General features: G+C 37.5%; 1 protein-coding gene across 4 annotated transcripts in view; it reads right to left on the bottom strand.

Moving 5' to 3' along the window:
• LOC149177323 (DNA replication licensing factor MCM6-like) overlaps positions 1-25,888 on the bottom strand; it is a 40,755-nt gene that overhangs the window by 1,588 nt on the left and 13,279 nt on the right. For 3 of the 4 annotated variants that reach the window (XM_089420086.1, XM_089420087.1, XM_089420085.1), the window contains 14 exons: positions 14,327-14,445; positions 14,057-14,236; positions 13,416-13,541; positions 7,469-7,631; positions 7,114-7,307; positions 6,527-6,722; positions 6,334-6,411; positions 4,940-5,169; positions 4,306-4,420; positions 1,100-1,174; positions 840-980; positions 533-736; positions 225-386; positions 82-137 (listed from right to left, as the gene is read on the bottom strand). In XM_089420086.1, the coding sequence (XP_089276212.1) occupies positions 82-137; positions 225-386; positions 533-736; positions 840-980; positions 1,100-1,174; positions 4,306-4,420; positions 4,940-5,169; positions 6,334-6,411; positions 6,527-6,722; positions 7,114-7,307; positions 7,469-7,631; positions 13,416-13,541; positions 14,057-14,236; positions 14,327-14,403 (1,997 nt within the window). In that variant the 5' untranslated portion in view covers positions 14,404-14,445. Of the gene's footprint in view, positions 1-81; positions 138-224; positions 387-532; positions 737-839; positions 981-1,099; positions 1,175-4,305; positions 4,421-4,939; positions 5,170-6,333; positions 6,412-6,526; positions 6,723-7,113; positions 7,308-7,468; positions 7,632-10,988; positions 12,445-13,415; positions 13,542-14,056; positions 14,237-14,326; positions 14,446-25,888 lie in introns of those variants that run through there. The other variant, XM_089420088.1, reaches the window with a different exon arrangement.

The raw sequence follows: 25,888 nt of genomic DNA, 5'->3' as shown, positions 1-25,888 counted from the left end.
AGTGTTGAGATCATAACTCAACAAAAGTTTGCATCAAACTGAAACAAGAGGTAGGAGAAAGAATGTTTGCAGAAAGGCAACCTGATAATGGATGTGCTAATTAGTCTCCCTGCCATATGAACATGGGCTGGCCGCACCTGGTAAAATTCAAACCACCCCAGAAAATCATTACAGGATATGTTATAGTATCTGCTAATGTCAGAAAATGTAGTAGTCCTATGTACCTCGGAATCCAAGTGCACTCGAGCAATGGCCTCAGACAATCTTATCAAAGCTTCCAATTGCCTCACTGTAATTCTGTATGCAACTCGACCACCAGGTGCAGCATCACCTCGCCGTAAGGATACATAAGCATCAACTAGGACCTTTCTGGCTTCAGTATCTAGCTGCACTCAATTCAATCATAATTCTCAAGTAAGGCATTAAACAACCAATTGTGAAAAACAACATCAAGGGCTTCTGCAAAGAGGTCAAGAATGCTAAAATTTCTTTTGGAACTTGAAACCAGTTCAGGATGGTGCGGAGAGACCACCTTTGGCTTAAGGGTCTTTGCATAAGCAATGTATCGCTGAATTTGAGCAGTAGTAAAAGATGGAGACAGTGCCTCTTCATGCTTTTGGTGAACTCTAACAATATGATCTGCAATATGGTGATCCGTCTGATCATCTGGTTCATCTATCATGACATAAACCAGGTCAAACCTGGAAAGAATCGCAGGAGGAAGTGCTACATTGTACTGCAAAACCAAACAACATGATGAGGACCAAATCGACATGCTACAAATCTCAATCAAGTCTGAATCAAGATGCTTTCAATTCAAAACAACCTGCAGACATTACCTTTAGTGGCTTTGATTTATCATAACGCCCACCAGTAGGATTTGCAGCTGCTAATATAGAGGTACGGGCATTTAGAGTTGCTTGAATGCCAGCTTTTGTAATGCTTATTGTCTGTTGCTCCATAGCCTCGTGAATTGCAACCTTAAATTGCAAAATTCTGGATCTCGTTAGAGGTGTGGATCAATGGCATGCTAATCAAATCAAAACGTATTAAGAATGCCAAGTGCAATACAAAGTATATCGCATGCACTAGAATATACCTGATCTTTTACATCCATTTTATCGAATTCATCTATACAGCATATTCCATTGTCAGCCAGCATCAAAGCTCCAGCCTAGATAACATCACACACACCATATTTTAATATCAAATGGTTCACGTTGTAAATAGCAATGCTGCCTATCAAGATTACAAACTCTGAGAAGGAAAAACAAAGACCCATATCCCATACTGAAACCCACAATCTGGATGTCACTTATCCTAATTAAACTATACAGGAATGACGAAGAGTTAAATCACGATTTCTGATTAATACCGATTTACTTTCTAAAGTTTTAGAAAGTTTAATATCACATTTAAAAGGCTTAGAAAGATAATAATGCTAACAGTCATTCAATTTAAGGGAACCAATATTCATGTCAGCTGCTGTTAACTCACAGGCATTCCAAAGTGTTTTTCAAATCTTTGTTTCATGCATCTGATTCAAGTGGAATGAACTGCTTGTTGAGGAAAGTCTATAACTTTATTAGCACAAGGACCTGTATAAATCTAAATCTTGTAAGAAAGGCAGTTAAATAGACAATAGTTGATTGAAATGAATAATGGATTCTAGCAAAACATTAACAGGATCAAACATTTGCCAGCAGGAGCTACTGATAATATTTATACAGGTTCAATAATTTATTCCCAAGGGTGGTCTAACTAACAAATACAAGTCGAATTGGCCAATGACATGGTTCAAACCTGGATGCCCAAAAAAGGTATGTTATGCCTGTACCTTATTGATGAAGGAGAACTGATAAAGATAATTTCAATGAGATAACAAAAGAAAACCACAGAAGCCATCCTGTGGAAGAGACTTCCTTCTGGAACACAGGGGTCAGTTCAAAACAATCTCAATGAAAGGATTAGGGGGGTTATACAAACAAGCAAGCTAAAGTCAATGCCTTGATTGTAGAGATAAGATATTACAAATGCTTGGTATCCAAGATATTGCAGCAGAAGGGGACTCAGATAATCATAAACACCAGAAAGGCAAGGCTTATCCCCAAAACTGGAAGCTTTTAAAACAACTAAAATGGTTAAAACGAGCTAGCTGGTCATTCAAATTATTGAATTTGATCAGATTAGAGGCACTACCATTAGATTTAACAGATTGGGTGGCAAATCAAGCACTCAAGCTGGACGATACAGATCTGAGAATATTTAAAACTCAGAGATGAACAAGGAACAAATCTGAGAGGGAGTTTTATAGAAGATCTTAGGAGAGAATCTGAATCAAATCAGATGAGGATAAAACCCATAGCAAATAAGAAGGAAACGAGGAATAATCACCCTAGTATGACTAGTTTGGATAACCTTGGCATCTTTCAGATGAAACAAAAGTGCAATCATCATTAAGGTGGCACAAGGTGCGTGGCCCAAATCTGAGGATATGGAGCATTAACTAGACCACCTGTATTATTGACTGTACCAACTTGAAATTGAAGCATAATAGGAGAATGAATACATGGCACCAACATTCCATCAGCTGTTTCCTGCACTCTGTATTTCTGCACCAAGATTTACCCCACATCTAACCCACAAAATTCAGGATTTATGTAGTATTAATGTGAGATTGGGCAGAAGCCTAGCAAAATGAATGGAAAGCTTAACAAGCAGCCAATAGACGAGTCTGATTCCATGAGATTTGAGGAAGGATGTCTAAGAGCTGCTGCAAAAGTGATGCAGGTGCATAGTTCTCAAGCTTCCAACTTGTTGATAAACCTAGGGGCTTTACATTTACCAAGGGAGTGGGTTCCCTAATTTTGTAATTGTTTAAATTATTAAAACAGCTTCTGGAGAGAATTATTTGAGTGCAAATCTGCATTGTTAAGTCATGAGAAATTGTATGAGTGAATATGCCCAGCTTGTAGATGGTGGTTGAAAGATCGAATGGAAAAGGAACACAATTGTGAATGTGCCTAGCCTATAAGAGTGTACCCAACCTATAATGATTTGGCCAACTCTGTGAAACTATGAACGTGCAGTAAATGAAATGTATGGGGGAAGCCCCAAGGGTTAGCTCAGTTGGTCAAAGCCGTGCCTCGCCATCGGGAGGTCACAGGGTCGAATCCACCCGAAGCCCTTGGGGCCAGGTCTTGGAGTAGGCCGAGGGGCGATTTAGCCTAGCTATCGCCCAGATTTTTCCGTGGACGTAGCAATCACTCACTGACCAGGGTGCTCATGAACCACAGCGTAAAAAAAAAAATGTATGGGGAATCTGTTAATATCCCCAGCCTTGAAGTTGAATGGCAATGCCTTAAGGCATGCATCATGTCATAAAGAAATTGTATGCAGCATTACAGTTTGAGGATGAGCAATTGCAGAGACAGAGCATGTTAAGCATATACGTTTCAGATCGGAAAAATCTGAAGGTAAAATATTTGGGTGTGGCATATTTGTTCTTTGGATGGAACCAGATTTTTCTGAGTTATAAATCTGGAGTTTGAGGAAATAATTGAATACTGACATCATTAAAATCTTGTCAGCATTTTGCTGGCATCAAAAGGCAAAAGAAAATTCTGATAAAGCAATTGCAATTGGAAAACCCATGGCCCTGACCAAGTCAATGGAGTGCATCAATCTTTTTTTAACCATGGTGAATCAGTGACACATTGAACTAATCTGGGTGAGGCCCAGCATCAAATCTTCTTGGCTGCCACTATAACACCAAGTGTATATCCAGCAGCCCCAAACAAGATATACCAATAACTTATGACTTAGCACGAGCCAAGACGTCCATGGATAGATGGAAATCAATCCTGGGTGGAGGGGAAAACAAACCATTTTCCCAACCACTCGGACTATCCCACAGGACACCAATCTTAGCAACTATAAAATAATGAAGTGGTGGGAAACCTTCTCCAACAGGTTCTCTGAGAAAGGACTTGTGCATCCTCTTTCCCTTAGTAACTTTCTCAAAACTTCTAGTTAGTACAAGCAGTAGAAAACTGACCAGCTTTAACTTTTGTACTTTAGTCTTACTATTTTTGCTACTTGAAAGCCCCCATTTTGCTGACTTGGGCACCATGGATGTATGTGCTCTTTAAATTTCTGATAATACAAAAAGCTTTTACTAACAAACATACATGTTATGCCTGCAGGGTGACCATAAACTAGTAAATAGATAGCAACATTTGCATTGACTCGAATTATTCACAACAAAGTCTTAAAACATTAATTGAATAAAATAAATTCCAATACCTCAATGCAGAATTCTCCAGTCTCTGGCTCCTTTACAACAGTTGCTGTTAAGCCTGCAGCAGAAGAAGATTTTCCAGAGGTATAGACAGCCCTAGATACAATGCTTGATGCATACCTGCAAAAACAGATTTCAAGGATATATATCTCATCATAACCAGGATGAATGTTTAGTTGCAATTAAATATCCCTCTTTAAGAAACCTAACGTGCTGTACTTCTAATATTATGAAAGATGCTTATTAGTTACAGTGTCTTAAAGCATTTAATGCATCTGTGCATTAAACTCCAGCAAAAGAAACTAGTAATTTTGAAAAAGGATTCTGGTGTGCTTTGGATAACATAAATGCATGTGAGGACAAACAGGTCTTCTGGTTGTGAGTTAACTTCACATGGTAACAGGTAGGCCCAATAGCTAAGAAAAAATAACATAATATATACTTTAAGTGGAGTTGATTGAACTTATGTTTTCTTAAATAACCAAGACCCGGACATGCATGATACCATTAATAGAACTGTATTTTTTATGTTGAACTTTTAAATTTACGAGATTCTCAAAAGAAAATTTCCCTGGTCAATCACTGAGCAGTTTAGAAACACAAGAATATCTCTTATATATCAAGAGCTAGAAAACGTACTTCAAGAATTGTGACTTGGCGCAACTTGGATCTCCAACGATGCACACGTTAATGTCCCCTCTTAAATTGATTCCCTCATGAGTCTGTTTATGAACTCCACCCAGAAGCATAAGCAACACTGCTCGCTTGACCTCTTGATGACCAAATACAGTTGGTGCAATACTTTCAACCAATTTATTAAAGAAATCCATGGTGCCTCTCATTCTTTGGATCTCATCTATTTCTTCCATCTGCCCACATAAAGACAACATTACCTACCTTAACACGATATATAGCTTCAACCTCGACTTACAATATTGCATTAGCTGATATTCAAAATATGTTCATGGAAATACAGAATTTATAGAAAAGAAAATATTACAAGACCATAACAGATAGGAAAAAATATATGGACCCTTCTACGAACACTGGCATGATAATTGCTTTCACATCCAAACACATCCTCGTGAATGTGTCTAGAAGCCATTGTATGGATACATGGAACAGGATGTAAAAGCCACAGAACTGAGAAGCAGGTAAGACCATAACTATTATAAATTTTTCAATAGCCCACAAAATAAAGCAAGAAATAATATGTAGCTTCTGACAAACATAATAACACAGGGTACATAATACAATTCATTGATGAATTTCCACGGTGTTCAGGAAACTAAACTTACATTGCAAACCGCACATAAAACATACAAGAATACAATGTGTAGACAGAGCATACCCAGAAATCATTAGGATTTTCACATTCTATTTCTTCAGAAATTAACGAGGCAATGTCACTCGAATTAATAGTGGAAGCCGGACACGATAGTCCGAGTCCAGTCAGAGAATAAGGTATGCCCACACATCATAAAGAGAATGTTGTAGTGCAACCATTGTAATATCCAAGCATGAACCATACTCATGGTACTACTACTCTGACCAAATAAAGGCAAATACAGAAACAGATCAAAGAGAACTCTGAAAACTAGGCCAAAACTAAAATGAATTGTACACAAGCAATTCATGGAAATTGTGAAGGCAATAGCCAATAGATATCCATAATGAGCATAGGAGCTCCGCATGTTTTGAGGAGCAATAAGTTCTATACATGGAACGCTAACGATCATGACGAGCAGCACTAGAGATTCAATAAAACATGGGAAAATTAAAACTACCACAGGCCCTACATTTGCAGCCAGCTAGAATATTGAGCTGTCAGTGTTATTGAAAATTCCTATCCAACAAAAACAACAAAGTTGCCGATAAAGGCCCAAGGATCTGAGGATTGGATTACAAATGTTTCATGCTAAAGACGGGTTTAGAAACGACAGGTAAAAAAGTATACAACTGGATGATTTAAATCACCGAAGGTTCACCACCACATTCTGACAGACCAGATTAGAAAATTGAGAGAATATTACCGTAAAATGGGGTGTATCATCTTCCTCGCCATCCTTCTTTACTCCTCTAAAATCAATACCTCTTTTCTTGTCATGAAGCTGCACATGATGATAAAAGGCTACTTAATTCCTTGAACAAACCACTGGAACAAGTTACAATTTGTAAGCAGAATCACTGATCTAGTATGGTAAACTGTAGCAAGGCCTATAATACCTGCACTGAATTGGCAATAAATGCCAGACGATACGAGAGATCTCGTACACCAAGAGATTTAAGCCCACGCACTCCTTCATAACCACTGGATGCACTTCGGTTTTGAGGACCTTCTCTGCGAGATTCTGCTCTGTCACCAGGTGAGGATAAGGCTGATATGTCTGGTATGACAACAACCGTGCCTGTGAATATCACCCTGAAATAGAAAACACCATTAACTCAATAGCTGCAGAAAGTAGAGACCACCCAACAGCTGATTAAGTTGAAAGGTATTGTATAGCACCCCCGTTGCACCAAAAAAAAAAATGAAATAAAACCAATAATTATAATAACAACAAGAAGTGCCCGATGAACCCTTGTTGTAGATTTAAAAGATAAAGATTTGATCATGCAAAATGCAAGGGCATTGAATGACAGTTGCCACCTGCCCAGGAGAATGTAGAACCCAATTTGCCCGAAGCACCAGATAAAATAGATTGCAGTTTACACTTGGACGTGGTGAAAGGAAAAATAATTAGAAACCATGACTGAACTTAATAAAGCATTTAAAACCTTATGCTAAAAGCTCACTGGATGAGAAAGCTTACTTGTCACCAGCCCTTGCCTGCTCAACAATCTCATGTCGGAGAATGACATCTAAAGACCGTGGAAGAGAACCAGCAGGTATCTCTTTGGATGTCTCTTGCATTCGAACTCTCTGCCAATCTGCAAACTTACTCTCTTGACGAAGAAGCGCCCATCTATCTCGATTTGAACAAGTAGCATTCACACAAATAATGGGCTGAAAAGCAAGATCATGGTTAGAAATTGCAAACAGATACAATATCTGCAGAATTTAAATCTGGCAAATTTTCAGAATGTTCCATAAGCAATTCAAATAAATGTAATTTTAAACAACAGAAAATCATAGCGATGAAGATAAATACAAAAGAATTGCACTACCTGTGTGTATTTAAATTGCTGCTCCACATTTTTTATCACTCCTCCACAATCCAAGCACTTGAAAGTTCCCTGTAAAAGCTCTGGACGAACCTCACTAGTTCGAGTCATGACCCCACTTACAGATACCAGTTTCCCAATTTCAGCAGTGGTTAAATCTCTTAGCCTGTGAACATGAAAAACCCCCATTGTAAGAATCCAAATAATCTCCTGGTTCACTAAATGATGAAAGAAGCCCGCCGCCTTTTGTTTAGATCAATTCTACACACACTAGCAATTGCCCTAAAAAGTGCAAAGAGAGGCCGATAGATTTTTTAAATTGGAAAAATGGTATAAAAATTGGAAAATTGGTCTGAGGATAATATTTGTAGATATGTATGCGATATACCATATGTATTGGCAAATTTAAATTTTATATTTCCATCCGAGATTGCTTTTCAATGCTTTGGTACACTAATTATAATTATATTTCCCGGTGGCATTACCATATTTTCCAAAAGCAATTCAATGCTTGTGCTCAGGATATTTAAAAGCTATTCTATTCCTTCTCAAATAAACAGAACAACTGTTCAGTTTGCATGGAAAAAACACTTGAATGACCAGGTGTGAGTCACATACACTTCCGGCCAATTGGATAAAACAATTTGTTTAATTGGCATACAAGAAAAATAATAAGAGGAACAAATTAGCCACTGCAACCAGCTACTGCAAGAACACCAAATTAAGGAAGAAAAATGATGAAGTAAAGAAATGTTGGTGCCGGATAATTGCAAGAAAGAATCTCAAATCTGTTTAAGCTTAGTCTCCAGCATTTCAAGTTGGCAAAGTACTCATGTATATCCATCCATAAATGCATGCCTCCTGAGGAGGAAGCTAGAAGTGAAACATCTGAACCTTCATTGAGTAAAGGTAACCCCTCATTGTAATCATTTCCAGACTAGTATACCCATACAAACAAGGTTTCTGCAAAGATGAAGCATCAGCATAGACCCTTCTATTTAACAAAAAGGGGTTTACTGCTTAGTCAGGAGCACCCTTAAATAGGCAAGACTGTTGAGACTTAAATCCCAAAAATAGCCTAATACTTGTATTTTTCTAAAGACTAATGTAGAATTTTTGCAACCACAAACTAGTTTAGTCACTGACATCAGTTCATACCTTGCACAAGGTTCAATCAAAAAAAGGATGGCAGAGACACTCATACAGAGACAAATAAGGATGATTTTCTAGCACCCTTATAGCCTTGGCATAAATAGTTCATTAGCTAATAAGATGCCACAAGTTGATGCATCAACTTGCTTATGGTGACTTCACCTTAAACAAAATATTTATGAGTATGCAAGCAAGCACACTGGTTTATCTGACTAAAGCATATGCATCAACATTTCTAAATTGTCACCATAAACAAAATATTTATGAGTATGCAAGCAAGCACACTGGTTTATCTGACTAAAGCATATGCATCAACATTTCTAAATTGTCACCATAAACAAAATATTTATGAGTATGCAAGCAAGCACACTGGGTTATCTGACTAAAGCATATGCATCAACATTTCTAAATTTCTTCTTCTGGGATACCACCAATCAGAAAAAGCTTTTGCACTTACATAGCGATACAACTGTTTTGTTTTGGAAAGAAGTGAGTTCGTGGGTAGCCATCTGCTCCAAGGTGGGACATGAAATCTAAATACTAAATATGCAGCAACAAATGTACTCAATTGTGTGGAAACTTTGTAGTTTGCCTACTTAAACCAACTCGGCCAAAACCAGAAGCTATCTGACTAAAGCATATGCATCAACAATTCTAAATTTCTTCTTCTGGGATACCACCAATCAGAAAAAGCTTTTGCACTTACATAGCGATACAACTGTTTTGTTTTGGAAAGAAGTGAGTTCGTGGGTAGCCACCTGCTCCAAGGGGGGACATGAAATCTAAATACTAAATATGCAGCAACAAATGTACTCAATTGTGTGGAAACTTTGTAGTTTGCCTACTTAAACCAACTCGGCCAAAACCAGAAGCTTGCAGCTTACATAAACCAACTCGGCCAAAACCAGAAGCTTGCAGCTTACAGTGGCTCTTCACTGGTAAAGATGGTCAAGATAGATGAACTCTTGGGAGGGTAGAATATATGACTGACATTGCAGCCTACAAGCAGTTCGTTCAGCTGCCAACGAAAATGCTAAAAGATGTATTTGTGCTTTAAGAGATTTCAGCGTCTCAAAATGTGACTGTGATCAATAAACGATCTTGAATACCAAAATCAGCATTAAGTATTAATAAGCAAATGTCTTGACTTATCCAGACATGCTTCAATTAACCATTGATCATTTATCCTAACACGTTAACCAGGCAGCACGTTTTTCTTGTTAGTTGCTATATTGGGAATGACAAATAGACCATTTCAAAATGTTTTGATCATATGAATAGCTGGTTTCATTGTATATTTATAGTCATCAGTGCACCTATTTATAATCGTTGTTCTTCCAACAAAAAAACTCTAATTTCAAAACAAGAAAAGTCAAGCAACGAAGGCTCAGAAATATAATCGTTGTTCTTCCAACAAAAAAACTCTAATTTCAAAACAAGAAAAGTCAAGCAACGAAGGCTCAGAAAAGAAAGAAAAGGCATACAAAATGAAGTTACCATGTAAAAGTATCTTCAAAATATTTATAGTATGTAGATATAGCAATTGGTTGTCTTCAACATCCACTATAAATGTATTGTACTAGGAGAAAAGTTATTGTGGAGCTTCAGACAGACAATCTGTTCAAAAGAACCGCTGTCAATGATTCCATTGCAATTTGCATTTTCAAAGTTCATAAAAAACTTAAGAAGATAAGGCATAAAGCAAGCAAATACTATGCTCTTGTGCAAGAAAAGGAAAATATGTAGCTTAAGCATGTGCAAGAAAAGAAAAATATAGTCCCAATCTAACCACTGGAGTGTATTTTCTCACTGCCTTAGCTTAAGCATGTTTAAGGTCACAATACATGCATGCAAGCAGAAGGAGTTGAACTGGACAACTGCACAAGAGAATTTTTTCTATTAAGACGTCACATTCAACATGAATGCATGCAAAGTTGCAAACACCAACCATAGAAGGTAAGCTTGATCTGTGCTACTGAACACGATAAAGTTTTATAATTTTGAAATATATAGAAGGCATAAAGGCTGGAGTTCATTTGAGCATCTGCTTGAGTTAGATCTGTTGATGAAGACTTCAACTTACTTTGCATGCAAACACCTAACAAAGAAGTTGAACTGAATCCTTTCAGTTAATCACCATATGCCAGGCATTTTTTTGGAGAGTAAAAGGCATGCAAATAGAGCTTGTCGCTCAGACATCATGGCAGCCTCATCAAGCTCTTCTGAATAGGGTATGTACTGGAAATGTACAAGGCAGTTTGGAGTATATAGTTATAAGTGATACCAAGCCAACAGCCACTGGTTTTGAGATGAATGGGTATAATAAAGGATACAATAAACACAAAAAGTGAAGATCAAACACTCAGCAAACCTGCACACTGTAACTTTTGTCATCTCAACATTTAAACGTTGCCCACCAACGTCCATATTGTTCAATGACAAAGCACCCTGCGTTTCTTCTGGCTTGGAATACTCTACATAAAGCAATTCTTTTGAATCTGTTAGCATGAAGTCAATGAGAGTTCCATAGTAACTCTGCAAGCTAAAAGTTGAATATATAGTGGATTTTCTGGATACAAAGTCGCGGCCTCAGAACTGATCTGGCTGAAGCATCTCTCTGGTTTGGTGAATCTTGGCCAAAATATTCTCTAGGACAAAGCTCTTCATAGACCTCATAGAAATTTCCGGTGCGAACCCCCTGACACAGAGAACAGACGCTGCAGAAAAGCCACTGCACTAAATCTGTCACATTAGGCTGACCACAACACCAGCGATTCCCAGGTAGGCCAAACCTCTTCCGCATTTGGATCCTCCAATACCCACCATAAAGAAGCCCAAAAGCGCAAAGAATTAGCCCAGTGATAGCAAGAGCTTACTGAATATCCTCATTATGAATATTCATGGCAGAAAGGGTGAAGATGCAAAAAGGGGCCATGCAAAACAAAATGAAGGTCACTGTGTATATACATGTTCCTGAATCCTAGTCTTTCCATGTTCCACCCAAAAACAGAGAACCCACAAGATGTTGAAAAAACTACAACAGGATGATCACTGCTGCAGTCAAATAGACCTCCCTGCCATTCCGGTTTAGGTTCCATTCTTTTACTATCTCTTAGAAGAAAAGAGAATTTCTTTTCAAGTAGCATACATGTAGATTCACCATTTACAGGGTTATCACCTATCTGAGTCAGATCTGCTTGAGCCTCCAAATCAGTTTCAGCTTCGTAATCCTTTCTGAGAGGACTGAGGATTAGATATAGAGCAGCTGCAACAGCAGCAACTATTGAAACGCCTTCGCTCAAATCCACAGCAATAGCCGGACGCTCTAATCTCTTATAAACCCAATTGAGACAAGAGACTGCATACTGTCCAAAAATTGTCAGTTGCAGAAGTAGCACTACTACCATAATGTGCGCGCTTTCATGAAGTTTGTAACTTTCATTTTTGCAGTAGACCTTTCTAAGCTTGACAATGTCCTCTGGTTTCCATCTAATGAGAAGTGAAAGATGATAAAAAAGCTTTGGGTGTTCGTAAAGGCACAACAGGGTAAAGAGAGCATTTATAATTTGATTGTTGACCTCGTACCAGACATCCCTCTGTTTCTTTGTAGGTAGGGCCCTATTCAGAAGGCCAACCATAAGAAAAAATAGAATAGCTCCTGAAACTGCCACGGCAATCCCCCATATCAACAGCGTCAAATTCTTCGGATTTAGCAGCCATTCTTCCCCTGCCTTCAAAACCATCCATCTGATTTCGCGGTTCTCGGAAATGAAACGTTTTGCATCACAGCTGGAGCACAGCGCATTATCAAACAATAAATTCTATACTTAATTCAAACTGACTCTTCTCGAAGTCCGGCGGTGCGCACATATGTCAAATGGAATCTCTCTCTGTGTACAGATGCCCGCTGAATATGGAAAACACGTGTCAATTACAGAGACAAAAGGACGACGAAAGTCTGTTTCAAAGGAAGGCCTATCGGCCTAACAAGCAGAGTGACCATGGGATTCAAAAGCATTAAAAGTGCTGAAATGCTAGTAGTCTCAAGTCTAAACCAACATTTTCATCGAGATAACAGGATAACTTTTCTAAACAGAAAGATTGTCGTAAAGTTGCTACAAATTGCAGATATTGCAGAAACCCAAAAGATTTTGGCCACTGGTAGAGTTGCCTGTTTGCTAAGGAGGTCTGGTATTGGATAGATCTTTTTACAAATATGATCACGTCATAAATTTACCAGTAAGCTAGTAAGCTGTCATTGGGGTACTTGATGCTGCCACAAATCTGTCTGGAGCGTTTGACGGGTAATTGGGATGGCCATTCTACACTTCCCAAGGTCACAAAGATGTGCCAGAACTTTGGAGGATTTACCCAGAGAAAGGGCCACTGGAACTAATTGATTGTTGATTTCGGAAGTATAGCTACCCAATCTTTGGCTCGTCTATTTGCTTTAAGAAGAGATTGTGAAAATCAAGATCTCATGCATATGCTCTACTTGCATGGATAGGTAGGGAGAATGCTATTTTGATGTGAAAATGGCTCCAAGCTTAGCATGTAGTCTATGAAGGGATGGCAACTGCATCCTTTTTAGTAACATAAGTGTCAGGTTGGGGTAAATATTAAAGCAAACTTCTTTTCAAGACAAGATATTTTGTATTTTAAGAAGAATACAGTACATAAAATTTGGGGGAAATGTGACTCAGCAGACTTCTTTTTAAGGCAAGATACTCTGTATTTTGACAAGAACCCAGTACATAATAGCATTCACAATGGGAAAACGGCAGTGAGTTTTATCTACCTTCTCAAAGTAGGAATATTGTAGAATGCAATATTGACATCCTTGTTGGGATCATCATCTGCTATATATGTAGGCCTGTGTTGCATCACGAACCTCTTGCATGCATTTTTTAGGTATGGCTCAAACCTGCAACACGTTGCACGAGTAAAAAACCAACAACCATTTTAGACCCGAATATAAAAATGGTAAAAAAAATATGAATAATTGAAAATAAAAAATATAACAGATGCCATAGTGTAAGGAACCAAAACAACCAGATTGGGGAGAAGTAACATGATACTCTCACACAACAGAAGTACATAAGATTATTTATATAAAATATAATTACAGAAATTTAAAGGAGAAATATTAAAATAAATAAATAAACGCCTAAACAATGTGCTCAGATCTGTAACTGTAACAGTGCTCTAACTAACAAAATGTCCAAAACAATAAAGATAAGGGAACAAAAGCCTAGAAATACCCAACAAAACGAAAACGAAAACGAAAAAAAAAATCAGATCCACTGCAATGAAATGAAAGAAGCTAGGTATACCCACAACGAGATAACACAAATGCAAATTCAAAGGCAAAACCCTGGTGAAAGAAAAGCTAAAATAAGCGAAAAATGAGAAAAATAACATTTTCCCTCTTTTACAGACCTTAAATACTCGTCCGATATGGCCTGCTGCAGCGTATCGTCAAACTGCATGACATGACTGAAATCGACATATAAAGTGGTGGACTCCCTATTTTTCATTGACTCCAACTCTGCCTCGTACATCTTCTGCCTTCCTGACGCTTCTCCACTTACAGCAGAAGCCCCCATGTCCACCGTAAACCTGATACCAAAAACAAACATTTCAGAAAACACGAAACCAACAATCAGAGACCACATTGAACAGAAGTTAGCGCTGAGATTGAGGAGTTACATATTCAGAAATTCTAAAAAGAGATTTTCGGCCCATTGCGTCTTCTGGTCCACTGGAACTCCACCAAAATCTTCCATTGGGATGCCAAAATAAAACTGAATTTCCCCAGCCGCCGTGTCCTATTGTTCACCGTGGATTTGTGGTATTAGACAATTGAACAACAATGGTCTGATACACCCATGACCATACCATGACCATAAACAACAAAGCCAATAGAAAATGAACTAGTAGCTTGAAGTGTCTTGTAAAATCAATGCAATCTCTGCACAACATTATAATGTTTCAAAATGATATATTTACAATGTTCAAGATCGTTTAGTCAACATTTATTACCATGAAAAATAACAATATAAAGGCCTGGAAAATAGGCTTTTGATCACCCTATGAGGACACAAAATGGCTACTGAAGATGCAATATCCACTTGCAAAAATTAAATTAACTTGAATAAGCATAGAGGAAGAGTGGGTTATGTAGATGGAAAAATTGAGAAGAAGCCCAAGATCATAAAATGAAGGAGAAATAAACTTCAAATAACAATGTTAAATTGACCCTGATTTTCCGAATACAACCATGACCATAAACAACAATGGTGTGATACACTCCATTCCTAGATCTCAACTATAATATTCTATACAAAACCTTTGTGCCCATTTTCACTGAAGAAAAAACCATTACATATAATAAGGTGACAATAAGACAAAGATATGATAGATATGAAATGGGAAATAACCAATAATTGGCGACAATACTGAAATAGCTATGATATTAAATTTGACAAATAAACTTCTAACTATAATAACAGTTCAATGAATGGAAAAGGAGCTCTACAAAATCTAGAAATAGATGTTGACTTATGAACTTCCATTTAATAAAAATATCCTATTTACGTTAAGAACTTGTAAAAGTATGGAATCAAGTTGTAGGTGGAAATTACCTGCATTGCTTCCCCCTCCTTATTACTAGATTTTGGGCATTTCATTGGTCCTTCTTCACCAAAAATCTTTCCCTCATCCATAACAATTTTCTGATTTGTTTCTTTCTTTTTTCTCACTTTAGCCTTTGCTAATAGATACAAAACAACAATTGGCATTTTTATTGTAGAAGTTGTATTTGGAGGTGTTGTAGGATGAGGATACTCAAATAATGAGGGCGTGGCGTGTGAAAGAAACTTAAATTTTCGATAAAGAACCTTTGTGCCCATTTTCGTTGAAGAAAAAACCATTACATATAATAAGGTGGCAATAAGACAAAGATATCATAGATATGAAATGGGAAATAAGCAATAGGTTGTGACAAGACTAAAATAGCTATGATATGAAATTTGACAAATAACCTTCTAACTATAATAACAGGTCAATTAAAGTTAAAGAAGCTCTACAACAGGTAGAAAGAGATGTTGACTTATGAACAACCATTTAATAAAAAATTACCATTTATGTTAAGAACTTGTAAAAATATGGAATCAAGTTGCAGGTGGAAATTACCTACATTGCTTCCCCTCCTTATCACTAGATTTTGGGCCACTTTTTTGGGATTTTTACCCCGACAAACTTCATGTCCATTTGAATCTGTTCAAAAAATGCAAAAATACAGAAGATGATCTAAACATGATACTATCATTTAATATTCGGTGTGCACCCTGCATTTAATTTCAGTCTCCTTTTATAGTATTGGTATTAACCTATTTGTGATAACATAGTTTCTTGAGCTCTCCCAACCACGTTTTAAATTTATTTCTTTTGTTTCCAAGCACGCATCTTGCTACCTGAGTTGTCTCATCTTCATGGGATTTCCCAACTGTTTATTGAAAAAAGTACGCATGACACAAAATTCTGGAGCAACTTTAAGAAGATATTTCATAACAGTAACATTATTACTTCAAAATGAATGTTTGTCAGTAGTTAGTGGCTTATGAGATTTATTATATTTGACATGAAATACATATACGACGTACAATAAGAATTCAAAAGGCTAGAATACCAACACTATGCGAGCCCTATTATGACCAGCGTTTGCAACAAATCTTTAGGGAACCTCGTAAAAGTAAGAAAATTTGATCTCTATTGTAGTAAGATTACATGATTAATTTCCTTGATGATTTGATTGGTCTTAGCTGAGAACCATGGATGAATTCCAAGCTAAAATCAGGATTTGAAGTGATAAGCACAAAAGGATGAAATTTTAAATGTTGACGATTTAGAAAACTGCAAATCGAGTTGGATAAACATATATTCTATATAATGAAAGCGATTTAACAACGGTAGTTCCCTTTTAGCATATTATATATAACACTTATATTTCATCTTCGGTAGTTCCCTCTTAGCACATTATATATAACACCTACATTTCATCTTTGTCATATCCTCGTCGGTCCTGGGTCAGTGGTCATTCAATACACTTCTTCAAGTATAACGATAAGTATTCTCTTACATTGAGAATGTCTGAAGATCATTTGAGACGAAACGGTAATGGATCTCGCAATTATCAAAACATTCCTTTTTCTCCATCTTGGAATGATCATGAAAAGAAGTGGACGGAAATGGAGGGCGCGACCCCTCTTTTCCATTGTTCATAATCTGCATAAATGGAAAGGAAATCGCCACAAATAAGAACCAGATATGAGATGAATAAAAAAACACTATCTCTTGTGGACTAAGACGTGTACCCACGTCGCAAGTTGCCTCAAAATCAATCACAACGAAGTACTCAAAATCTTGGAGTTGAAGTTCCTAGGTATTCCCTTGAGGATGCAGTTTGAAAGGTAGTTGCAGTTCCGGGGCATTCCCTTGAGGTTGCAGTTTAAAAGGTACATTCTGAAGACTGCTTCCTGGTGGCACCATGTAGTCCCAATTCCTTTGACTAATAAGTCCCTGCTTCAATGTATGTGCTGGGTATGTATGAAAACTGAAAGCTTGTGGAAAGTACACAGGGGCATCTGGTACACTCAAAGATATTGCCTTTATATAACCTTCATTGAAAGGTAGTACATATCCATGGGGATTTAGTACACTATCAGAATCTGGTATGCCACATGAAAACAAATCTCTCTCACTCTTTATTGCTGTGCAAACTCCAGCAGTGCCATAAAAGTTAAAACCTGCAATTCTATTTGGTGACCACATTATAGGAACCTCGTGGTTCCTTATAATTTGTTCTGCATTATCATGGAGAAAAAGTTAGAACACATCAGCTAGAAAAATAATTATTTAATACTGTATATTCCTAAGTCTAACCTAGTGACCTATCATATCTTTATGTTTAGGCTTGTAGATGGGAGTTTGGGTATCACATCCTTTTGACTTTTGTTAGTCTGCTTCTGTGGGCTGTTTTGCATTCTCAACTTTGGATTTTGAAGGTGTTTTTTTGGCAATTCTGGCTTTCCTTAGAGTGCTACTCGGTATGGAAATTAGAGAACTCTGGGCTTGTCTCTTACTCAAGCCTGGAAAACTTTGACTTATCCTTTTATATTTTTTTTCTCAAGGGATTCTTTTGGATGTTTTCCATGTATACTCCATTAGGGAAATTATGGGAGCTTTGGGATATGGATTACCAGGAAGTTCCGTAAATGCACAAAGTTTTGTGAAGGCATGAAGACTTCATTAACAGCAACAGGACATCTATCAAGATAAATATGGCATCCATTGTACATCAATGATTAATTATTTAAGAATCAACCATCTAAAATCTAGATTCCTCTCCTCTTGTCTAGTTTTTGCCTCTAGTTCAATTCTCTAGGGATATTAGTCAACACTGCCCAATTTTGATCAAACGTCTTAATCCAAGCCTTATAATATGGTAGAGAAAGCAAAACATGTGTGATCAATGATTTTGACTTGAGTGAAGGGTACATTTTTGCTAAGGCCATGGCAAAGGGGTTCAACAATCAACACCAAACACTAGGATACATATAGGGCTTGGTGCTCTTGATTAAATGCCAATCACCTATCCTCATACATGATATAATCTAATGAAATGCCACAATCCCGTTGATCCTGAAATCCAGAAAAACTGTTAAGTCTGCTAAATTTTGAATGGGTTATGAAATTCTATTTTCTCCATATGAAGTCTAATGAGGTTGGAAACACTCTCAAACATAGTGAGTCATTTCATGGTAATGTTAAAAATTTCTAATCAAGTTTAAAAGGAGGCAATTACAAAAAGAGCTATTATATTAGTAGACATGTATGTAATCCCATGTCAATAACACTATATCATGGGGCCAAATGCCTGGAAGAAAAACAACTACACTTTGGCAATGTACGAAGACCATACTAAGGCGGAAAACTGCACACCTATTTTTCAAGCATGTTTGAGTGAATTTCAAACTACTAACACCCACTGAATATGACAGAAACAACAAAATTCTATGACATCTTTGGAAATGCATTACGGCCATTAATAAACACCAATTTGAAAAGGGGCACAGCCTTCATCTTCTAAATTCCAACACATGAAAAAATATAAGTGGCCAATAGGACCTTATACGACTGTAGTGTGATTGCTAAGAATGTACGGCCATCAACATTTGACGATAGAAGATGATCAATTCTTATATTTTTAGCATAGAATAGACTGATCCATCACTCCACTAATAAATTGTCCTTTCAGCTTTGAGGCATGCATGAGATTCCAGAGTAGAAAGTACTTTGGCTAGATGGTAGAAACAACAAAATAAAGTTACTCAATGACAAGTTGAAAATTTCATCAAGCATATCAACAAAATGCATCGATGGGTGGAAGTGGGCATTGCAGAAGACTCAGAAGTATAAGGAATCTCTTGATAAGCAACAAGTCAACCACAATATTAAGCCAAATGAAAAGAATGGATGAAGGGATAGAATTTTAAATTGAAAACAAACTAATATGGACTATTTCAAATTCTGAAGCAAAGTGGTAAAAATGCCTTCAAATTGGATCTATCACGATACATAGTCATTCTTCCATTTTGTTCAGTGTGGATAAACTAATTGTTTTTAACCATCAATGTTAGATGTATCAACCTTTCGAGAAAGACACCATTCTACAAGTCAGGGAGAATGAAACAAGAACAACATGCAATAAATACACTAGATTTGAAGAGAAGGACAACTCCATTGAACTAGCAAGTGGTTTCTCGAAGACCAACTCAAGTCTCAAAAGCAATTCCCTCATTTGGTGGACCAGATGATGGAGGAACACTATCCTCAAAAACGAGAGGTTTGATCTCTACCTGATTGACGTGAACAAGTTCACCAGCTGACCTCAACAGTGAGCTGACATAACCATGCCTTCCTTCACCCCTCCCCTTTAAGAATAGACATTTGCAATTAGAAATTCCCATTGACCAATGAACATAATATTCAAAAACATTGTCTACTATCTTCTCCCTCTTTTCGTATTTTTGGATTGAATGTTATCTATAACAGTGACGATAATCCCTTTGTAATCTTAATCGCAACTACTCTGATTAATCGCGATTGGAATATCTCACATCCGTTCAAAAGAGGCAGGGGAACTAAATGTGGTTGCATATTCTCTCATCTTCAACCTCCCCGTTCTCTTCACCCCCCGAAGATGTCATTATCAGGAATGATATCTAAAAAGCTCCATTCTAATTTTTAGGTTGCCCATTTTAGGCTTCTTGGTCTTATGTTGACTTCACACTTCGAGAAGATCCTTCAAATTCATGCTAGCCATATAGTTCATCTCGATGATCCTCAACGTCAGGGCATGTTCTCAAAAGCAGAAAGCAAAGACTGTCCATCACATTTCTTGTGAGGAATGGGTATGTAAGCTTTTGACCCTTATGGAAGGCAGAGACTGAAGAGAATTTTATCTCTTTTAAGTGCTCAATCTATTATATCAGGACGCAATATGATTTCCCTTCCAAGGACTTGAGGGAGTTTCCATCCATGTTTTACAAATACTTCGATTGGAGATGTTTCAATTTGCTCCTCAAAGAGGTGGTCACCTTGAAAACTCTCTTGAGTACAATGAAAACTGCATATATTATTTTTTTATTCCCTACAATGAACGATGATTGCATGGCCGCTGCTACTACAGATATTACACTGATATTCATGACAATAGTCGTAGAACCACTAGACATTGCCCTTTCACAATAAATTACCCAGAAGTAAACCTGTATTTGGAGACCCAATCTGTAGAGAGGAATAGGCCCCACTTAGTTTCCATTCCGTCGTAGAGGACCATGCTGTGATCATATTACCTCCTCCGCATCTTCTTGGAGGAATTTTCAATTGAGGCAATTCAACTCATTGGAAAAAAACAGATTTCCTATGGCCTTTATATGGTAAGAACTAGTTACCTAGCTCTAAATAGACATAGTGGTTCTAAAGAAGTTTCATCGTTTAAAGAAATCATTATGAAATTCCATGGCTACGCACAGTCATCCTAGAGCAATACTAAGAGGGCTGACCTCCTAGGAATGAGTGCTATTTTCTTTTCATTTGCCCTGAGGGCTTAAACATAATACTATGTTTATTTTAGGCACACACATTCTCACCATGTCTTCGGACCCAACCACTTACAAATTTCAGATCATCATGCTGTAGAGTCTAGTGATGCTCAGCATACAACACAGCCAGTGGGATGCGGTCATTCTGGTTCCTCTGCAGACCATGATCCAGGCTACATATTTCGTCAATTTGTACCAAATTTTGATTTCTGATAAAACGACATGATGAATGAACTTGTGGGTGGTTGATACTCCCTCAGCATAAGAGGAAGCCTAATTATTTAAAATACCTGTCAAATGAAAAAATAGCAAAAGCATTTCTCCATGATCTACAAGGGGCAAAATCAGAGAACATGACACTCCAAACATCAATCAGAGCCCGTAAATTAAAAACAAGGGTTTTCAATATCTAGTCATTTCTTCTTGAATTGAATAGTAATAAAAACGCCTGCTCTGATTTTTCGGAACTGTAGAACCAACCCAGAATGTTTTATATTCAATTCAAGGCACCACACCATTTTTCATGTATCAGAGACAATACCCGCTTCCATAACAAATTGTCGTCACCTCTCAAATTTGTATCTCCATCACAATCAACTGAATGGAAAACTGCCAGCAAGTTTAGGCAGGCTACAGAGCTTGGCACACCTCTACCTTACCACTAATATGTTTGAAGGCGCTATACCAAAACAACTTGCAATGAGCAGGGATAGTCATCACGTTGTAAAGTCTAGTGATGCTCAGCATACAACACAGCCAGTGGTATGCAATCATTCTGGTTCCTCTGCAGACCATGATCCAGGCTACATATTTCGTCAATTTGTACCAAATTTTGATTTCTGATAAAACGACATGATGATTGAACTTGTGGGTGGCTGATACTCCCTCAGCATAAGAGGAAGCCTAATTATTTAAAATGCTCGTCAAACGAAAAAATAGCAAAAGCATTTCTCCATGATCTACAAGGGGAAAAATCAGAGAACATGACACTCCAAACATCAATCAGAGCCCATAAATTAAAAACAAGGGTTTTCAATATCTAGTCATTTCTTCTTGAATTGAATAGTAATAAAAACGCCTGCTCTGATTTTTCGGAACTGTAGAACCAACCCAGATTGTTTTATATTCAATTCAAGGCACCACACCATTTTTCATGTATCAGAGACAATACCCGCTTCCATAACAAATTGTCGTCGCCTCTCAAATTTGTATCTCTATCACAATCAACTGAATGGAAAACTACCAGCAAGTTTAGACAGGCTACAGAGCTTCGCACACCTCTACCTTACCACTCATATGTTTGAAGGCGCTATACCAAAACAACTTGCAATGAGCAGGGACAGTCTTATTTAGGTTGATCTATCGAATAAACGTTTCAATGGAGAAATACCGTGGGAATTGGGCAACTGGAGCGGTATTTCAATGACTTCATTTTACCAAAATCAACTCATAGGACGCATACCCTCATGAAAATAAAACCCAAGGGATTACTGTTGACGTCTCTACTGGAGAAAACCCCTATGATCGGTCAAAGAATTACATACCTGAATATTTTCACCTAGGAGCAAATATTTTAGAATTGAAATGAGAGAATTCATTTCTTTATGTCGATGTCTTTCAGTCATTTTGTGCTTCCTTTTGTCAGACGGGACCGAACCTCGAAACTGCCCATCATTTGGACGATTAGAACTAATTAGAACTGTAGAATGTGGTCTTTAGAATAGGAATCAAAAAACTAGAATGATTGGATGTGGTTGCAGAGTTGCAGCCATCGAAAAAATTAAAAAAATTACATAGGAGGGGTGATGGGTATCCATGACACCACGCTGTCTGCAGGCTTGCCGCCAATGTCAAGAAAACGTCCATTGCGAACAGGAAATTTTCATCTGGCTGCTACGCCTCTTGATCTGATCGAAGCCTCAGAGAAGCCGCTGCAGGTAGAGATCCCAAGCCGCTGCAGGTAGAGATCCCAACAGACAATCCAAATATTTTCGAAACCGATTCAAATTAAATTGGTATTTGTCGATGGTCGGGATCAACGATCAAATTTCATTTAATCGTCTAACACTACAAATCCACGGTCAACAATAGGACACGGCGTCAGCTGGGGCAATTCATTTCAAAGGGAAACGCCTTACAACGTAATTATGATTTTTAGGTTTATAGTTTTTTAATGAAAATTTTGATTATGTGGAAGAAGATATCTCTTACAATGAAAGCTTTCATCAAAGGCTCCACACAATGAACTTCTTTAAATTAAAACAAATATAAGCTTCCTAGGCACAAGGAAAGTTCCACATTGCTTCGTGAAAGCTTTTTCTTCTAGGCACCTAACACAATGCAACAACTTTATGGAGATTTGATCAGCCCCCATTTCCTATGTAAAGGACCTGCAACTAGTCATTGGGCATAGCAGCATCATAATACTCACCAACGGAATGACCACTCACAAATTATCCTTCTTTTTATTTTAGAAGGAATTGTTAGACTCTAAAAAATATCTAAAATAAAACACTTTCCACCAGGATAATTATGTCCCACCACCAAGAAAATTATGTCCCATTAGCCCACTTAGCCAACAAAAAACTAAAAATAGGATTTTCAGAAAATTAAAAAAATATTTTGAATTTACAAGAAAATAAGAATATTCAACATTTTCTTAAAACTTTGATTAAAATTATAAAAACACTGCAAAATAATGTGAAGTCAATCCACTTCGATACAAGACGAATACTATAATCCTTAACTAAATAAAGACTAATAAAACATATTCAAATAAATCTCATGCACAAAAAACATACCATCAAACATAACTGAAATTTGGACGTGCACTATCTCGGATAAAAGACAAAAGTGTGATATGTAGGTATCAATTTTACCAAAATTCACCACACAACTTATAGAGGTTGGGACCAGGCATACAGTAGAAAAACCTAAATGTGTAACATCTAAGAAATTTAACCATGTTTGATCTAATTGATTCAACACAAAGATAAATTCAAATGTGCATCTACTTGTAAGAATATCATATGCTAACCTAGAAGTTGAAGAAAAAACATCCTTAAATATTTAGAAGTCATGCTCTGTTTCTATCAAGAATACTTTGTCCTGGAGCGAGAATGTTTCGAGGATTGTATCTCACCTTTCTTTGCAGAAACTATTCCCCATTTGTTCCCAAAATGATTCAAAATAAATCTATATTTTCACAACTCTTTAACTAGTTTTCACACTTTCAGAAAAAATCTATGACACTTTTACAAATTTTTAAATATATTTAACAAACAAATCACCCCATAACAAAGCTTCAAATTCCATCATAACAAAGCTTCAAATTCCATCCTCCTGGCCACTAGAAAGGGATTAACAAAAGCCGCGAAAACCACAACTATATTCGCTGCGGGGCAGGGATAAAAAAAAGCTAATCCTATATTACGTGCCCACTTTACCAATATCCTATGTTATATTGATATATTAATGCGAAATGAAGAAAACAGTTCAGATGAACGGAACTCCCAGAAGATCAAGTGATATTGTTGCACGGTATTTCCAGTACTATATTTCTTCGGACGGTGGTGGATCAGGGCTCGGAAAGTTGCCGTCGGCTTTGGGCGTCGGTGGCGTCAACGACGACCTCCTCCTCGGCCGTGCGGTGGGTAACTCCTCTGTGAACCCCCCCAGATCGCTTCTTCTCGGCAATGCGGTGGCTAACTCCTCCGTGAATTCCCCCAGATAGCTTCTCCTCGGCAGTGCGGTGGCTAACTCCTCTGTGAATCCCCTCAGATCATTTTTCCTCGGAACTGCGGTTGTTGACGCCTCTGTGAATGCCCCCAGAACGCTTATCCTCGGCAGTGCAGTGTCTAACGGCTCTGTGAATTCCCCCGGATCGCTTCTCTTCGGCAGTGCAGTGTCTAACGGCTCTGTGAATTCCCCCGGATCGCTTCTTCTCGTCAGTGCAGTGTCTAACGGCTCTGTGAATTCCCCCGGATCGCTTCTCCTCGATAGTGGAGTGTCTAATGGCTCTGTGAATTCCCCCAGATCGTTGTTCCTCGGCTGCTGCTTATACTAATGAGTCGTGACTTTTCGTCCCCAAAAATCCGTTAATCCCTCATCATCTGTATCATCATTCAATTCATATTCATTTAAAGACTTTATATTTCACATTAATACCATCAACCAATACCATTAATTCTCGATATCATCATCTGTATCATCATTCAATTCATATTCATTTAAAGACTTTATATTTCACATTAATACCATCAACCAATACCATTAATTCTCGATACCATAATCATTTCTGTTTTATATATATATATATATATATATATATATATATATACACATATATATACTTTTGGATTTATAAACATCTAATTTGTGTTATTAATCATTAGATCTACTCAAAACTGGAATAATCAAAAGCATATAAGAACACATAATTAATCACAAAGAAAATCGAAACATTAAAACCCACTTGAATCTAAGTATGGAGACCATGAATCAGAAGGCATCACCAGGAGAGCGATGAAAAAGAGAACAACAACTCCGCTTACTTTCTTTGCCATGACGGCGTCTCATGCGTTCCTTGGCTCCCTGGTTTTTTCTTTCTGTGCAATCAAAAATCCCTGGTTTTTTCTTTCTGTGCAATCAGGAAAAATGCAGCCGGCTTTTATGCATGTAGTTGCCTACTAGGAGATCTATATCAATCGAAACTGCTCACCGAAGAGTCTGTCGTTTTGAAGAAATATCTTGAATGAGATTTTCATTGGAAACGCACAGGCCAGTCTGGTTTACTATTTTAAGGTTGTTGAAATCTATTGCCCTCTTTATTTTTCATTATTCATAATTATTTGTGCAATCTAATATCACGCGTCAGTTACACGTTGAAGCTGGCGTTACATGTTTCGAATAAAATTTCCATCGGTGCGGCACATGTGTACCATTTTAAGCTCTTTGAGATCTATCTTGTTTATTTTTCATTATTTACGATTAGCAATATCGTGGGTTAGTGATACATTGAATATGGAATTAACGCATGCAGGGAAGAAAGACATGAAGAGTCTCTGCGAAGAGTCTCATCGCCAGCAGCAGAAGAGTCTCTGCG

The sequence above is a fragment of the Pinus tabuliformis genome, chromosome 4_1 (genome assembly GCF_031772625.1).
Source record: "Pinus tabuliformis cultivar Carrire ecotype Pingquan chromosome 4_1, CPIR1, whole genome shotgun sequence".
In the NCBI taxonomy this organism is placed as follows: Eukaryota; Viridiplantae; Streptophyta; class Pinopsida; order Pinales; family Pinaceae; genus Pinus; species Pinus tabuliformis.
This window is presented reverse-complemented; position numbering and strand designations above follow the sequence as displayed.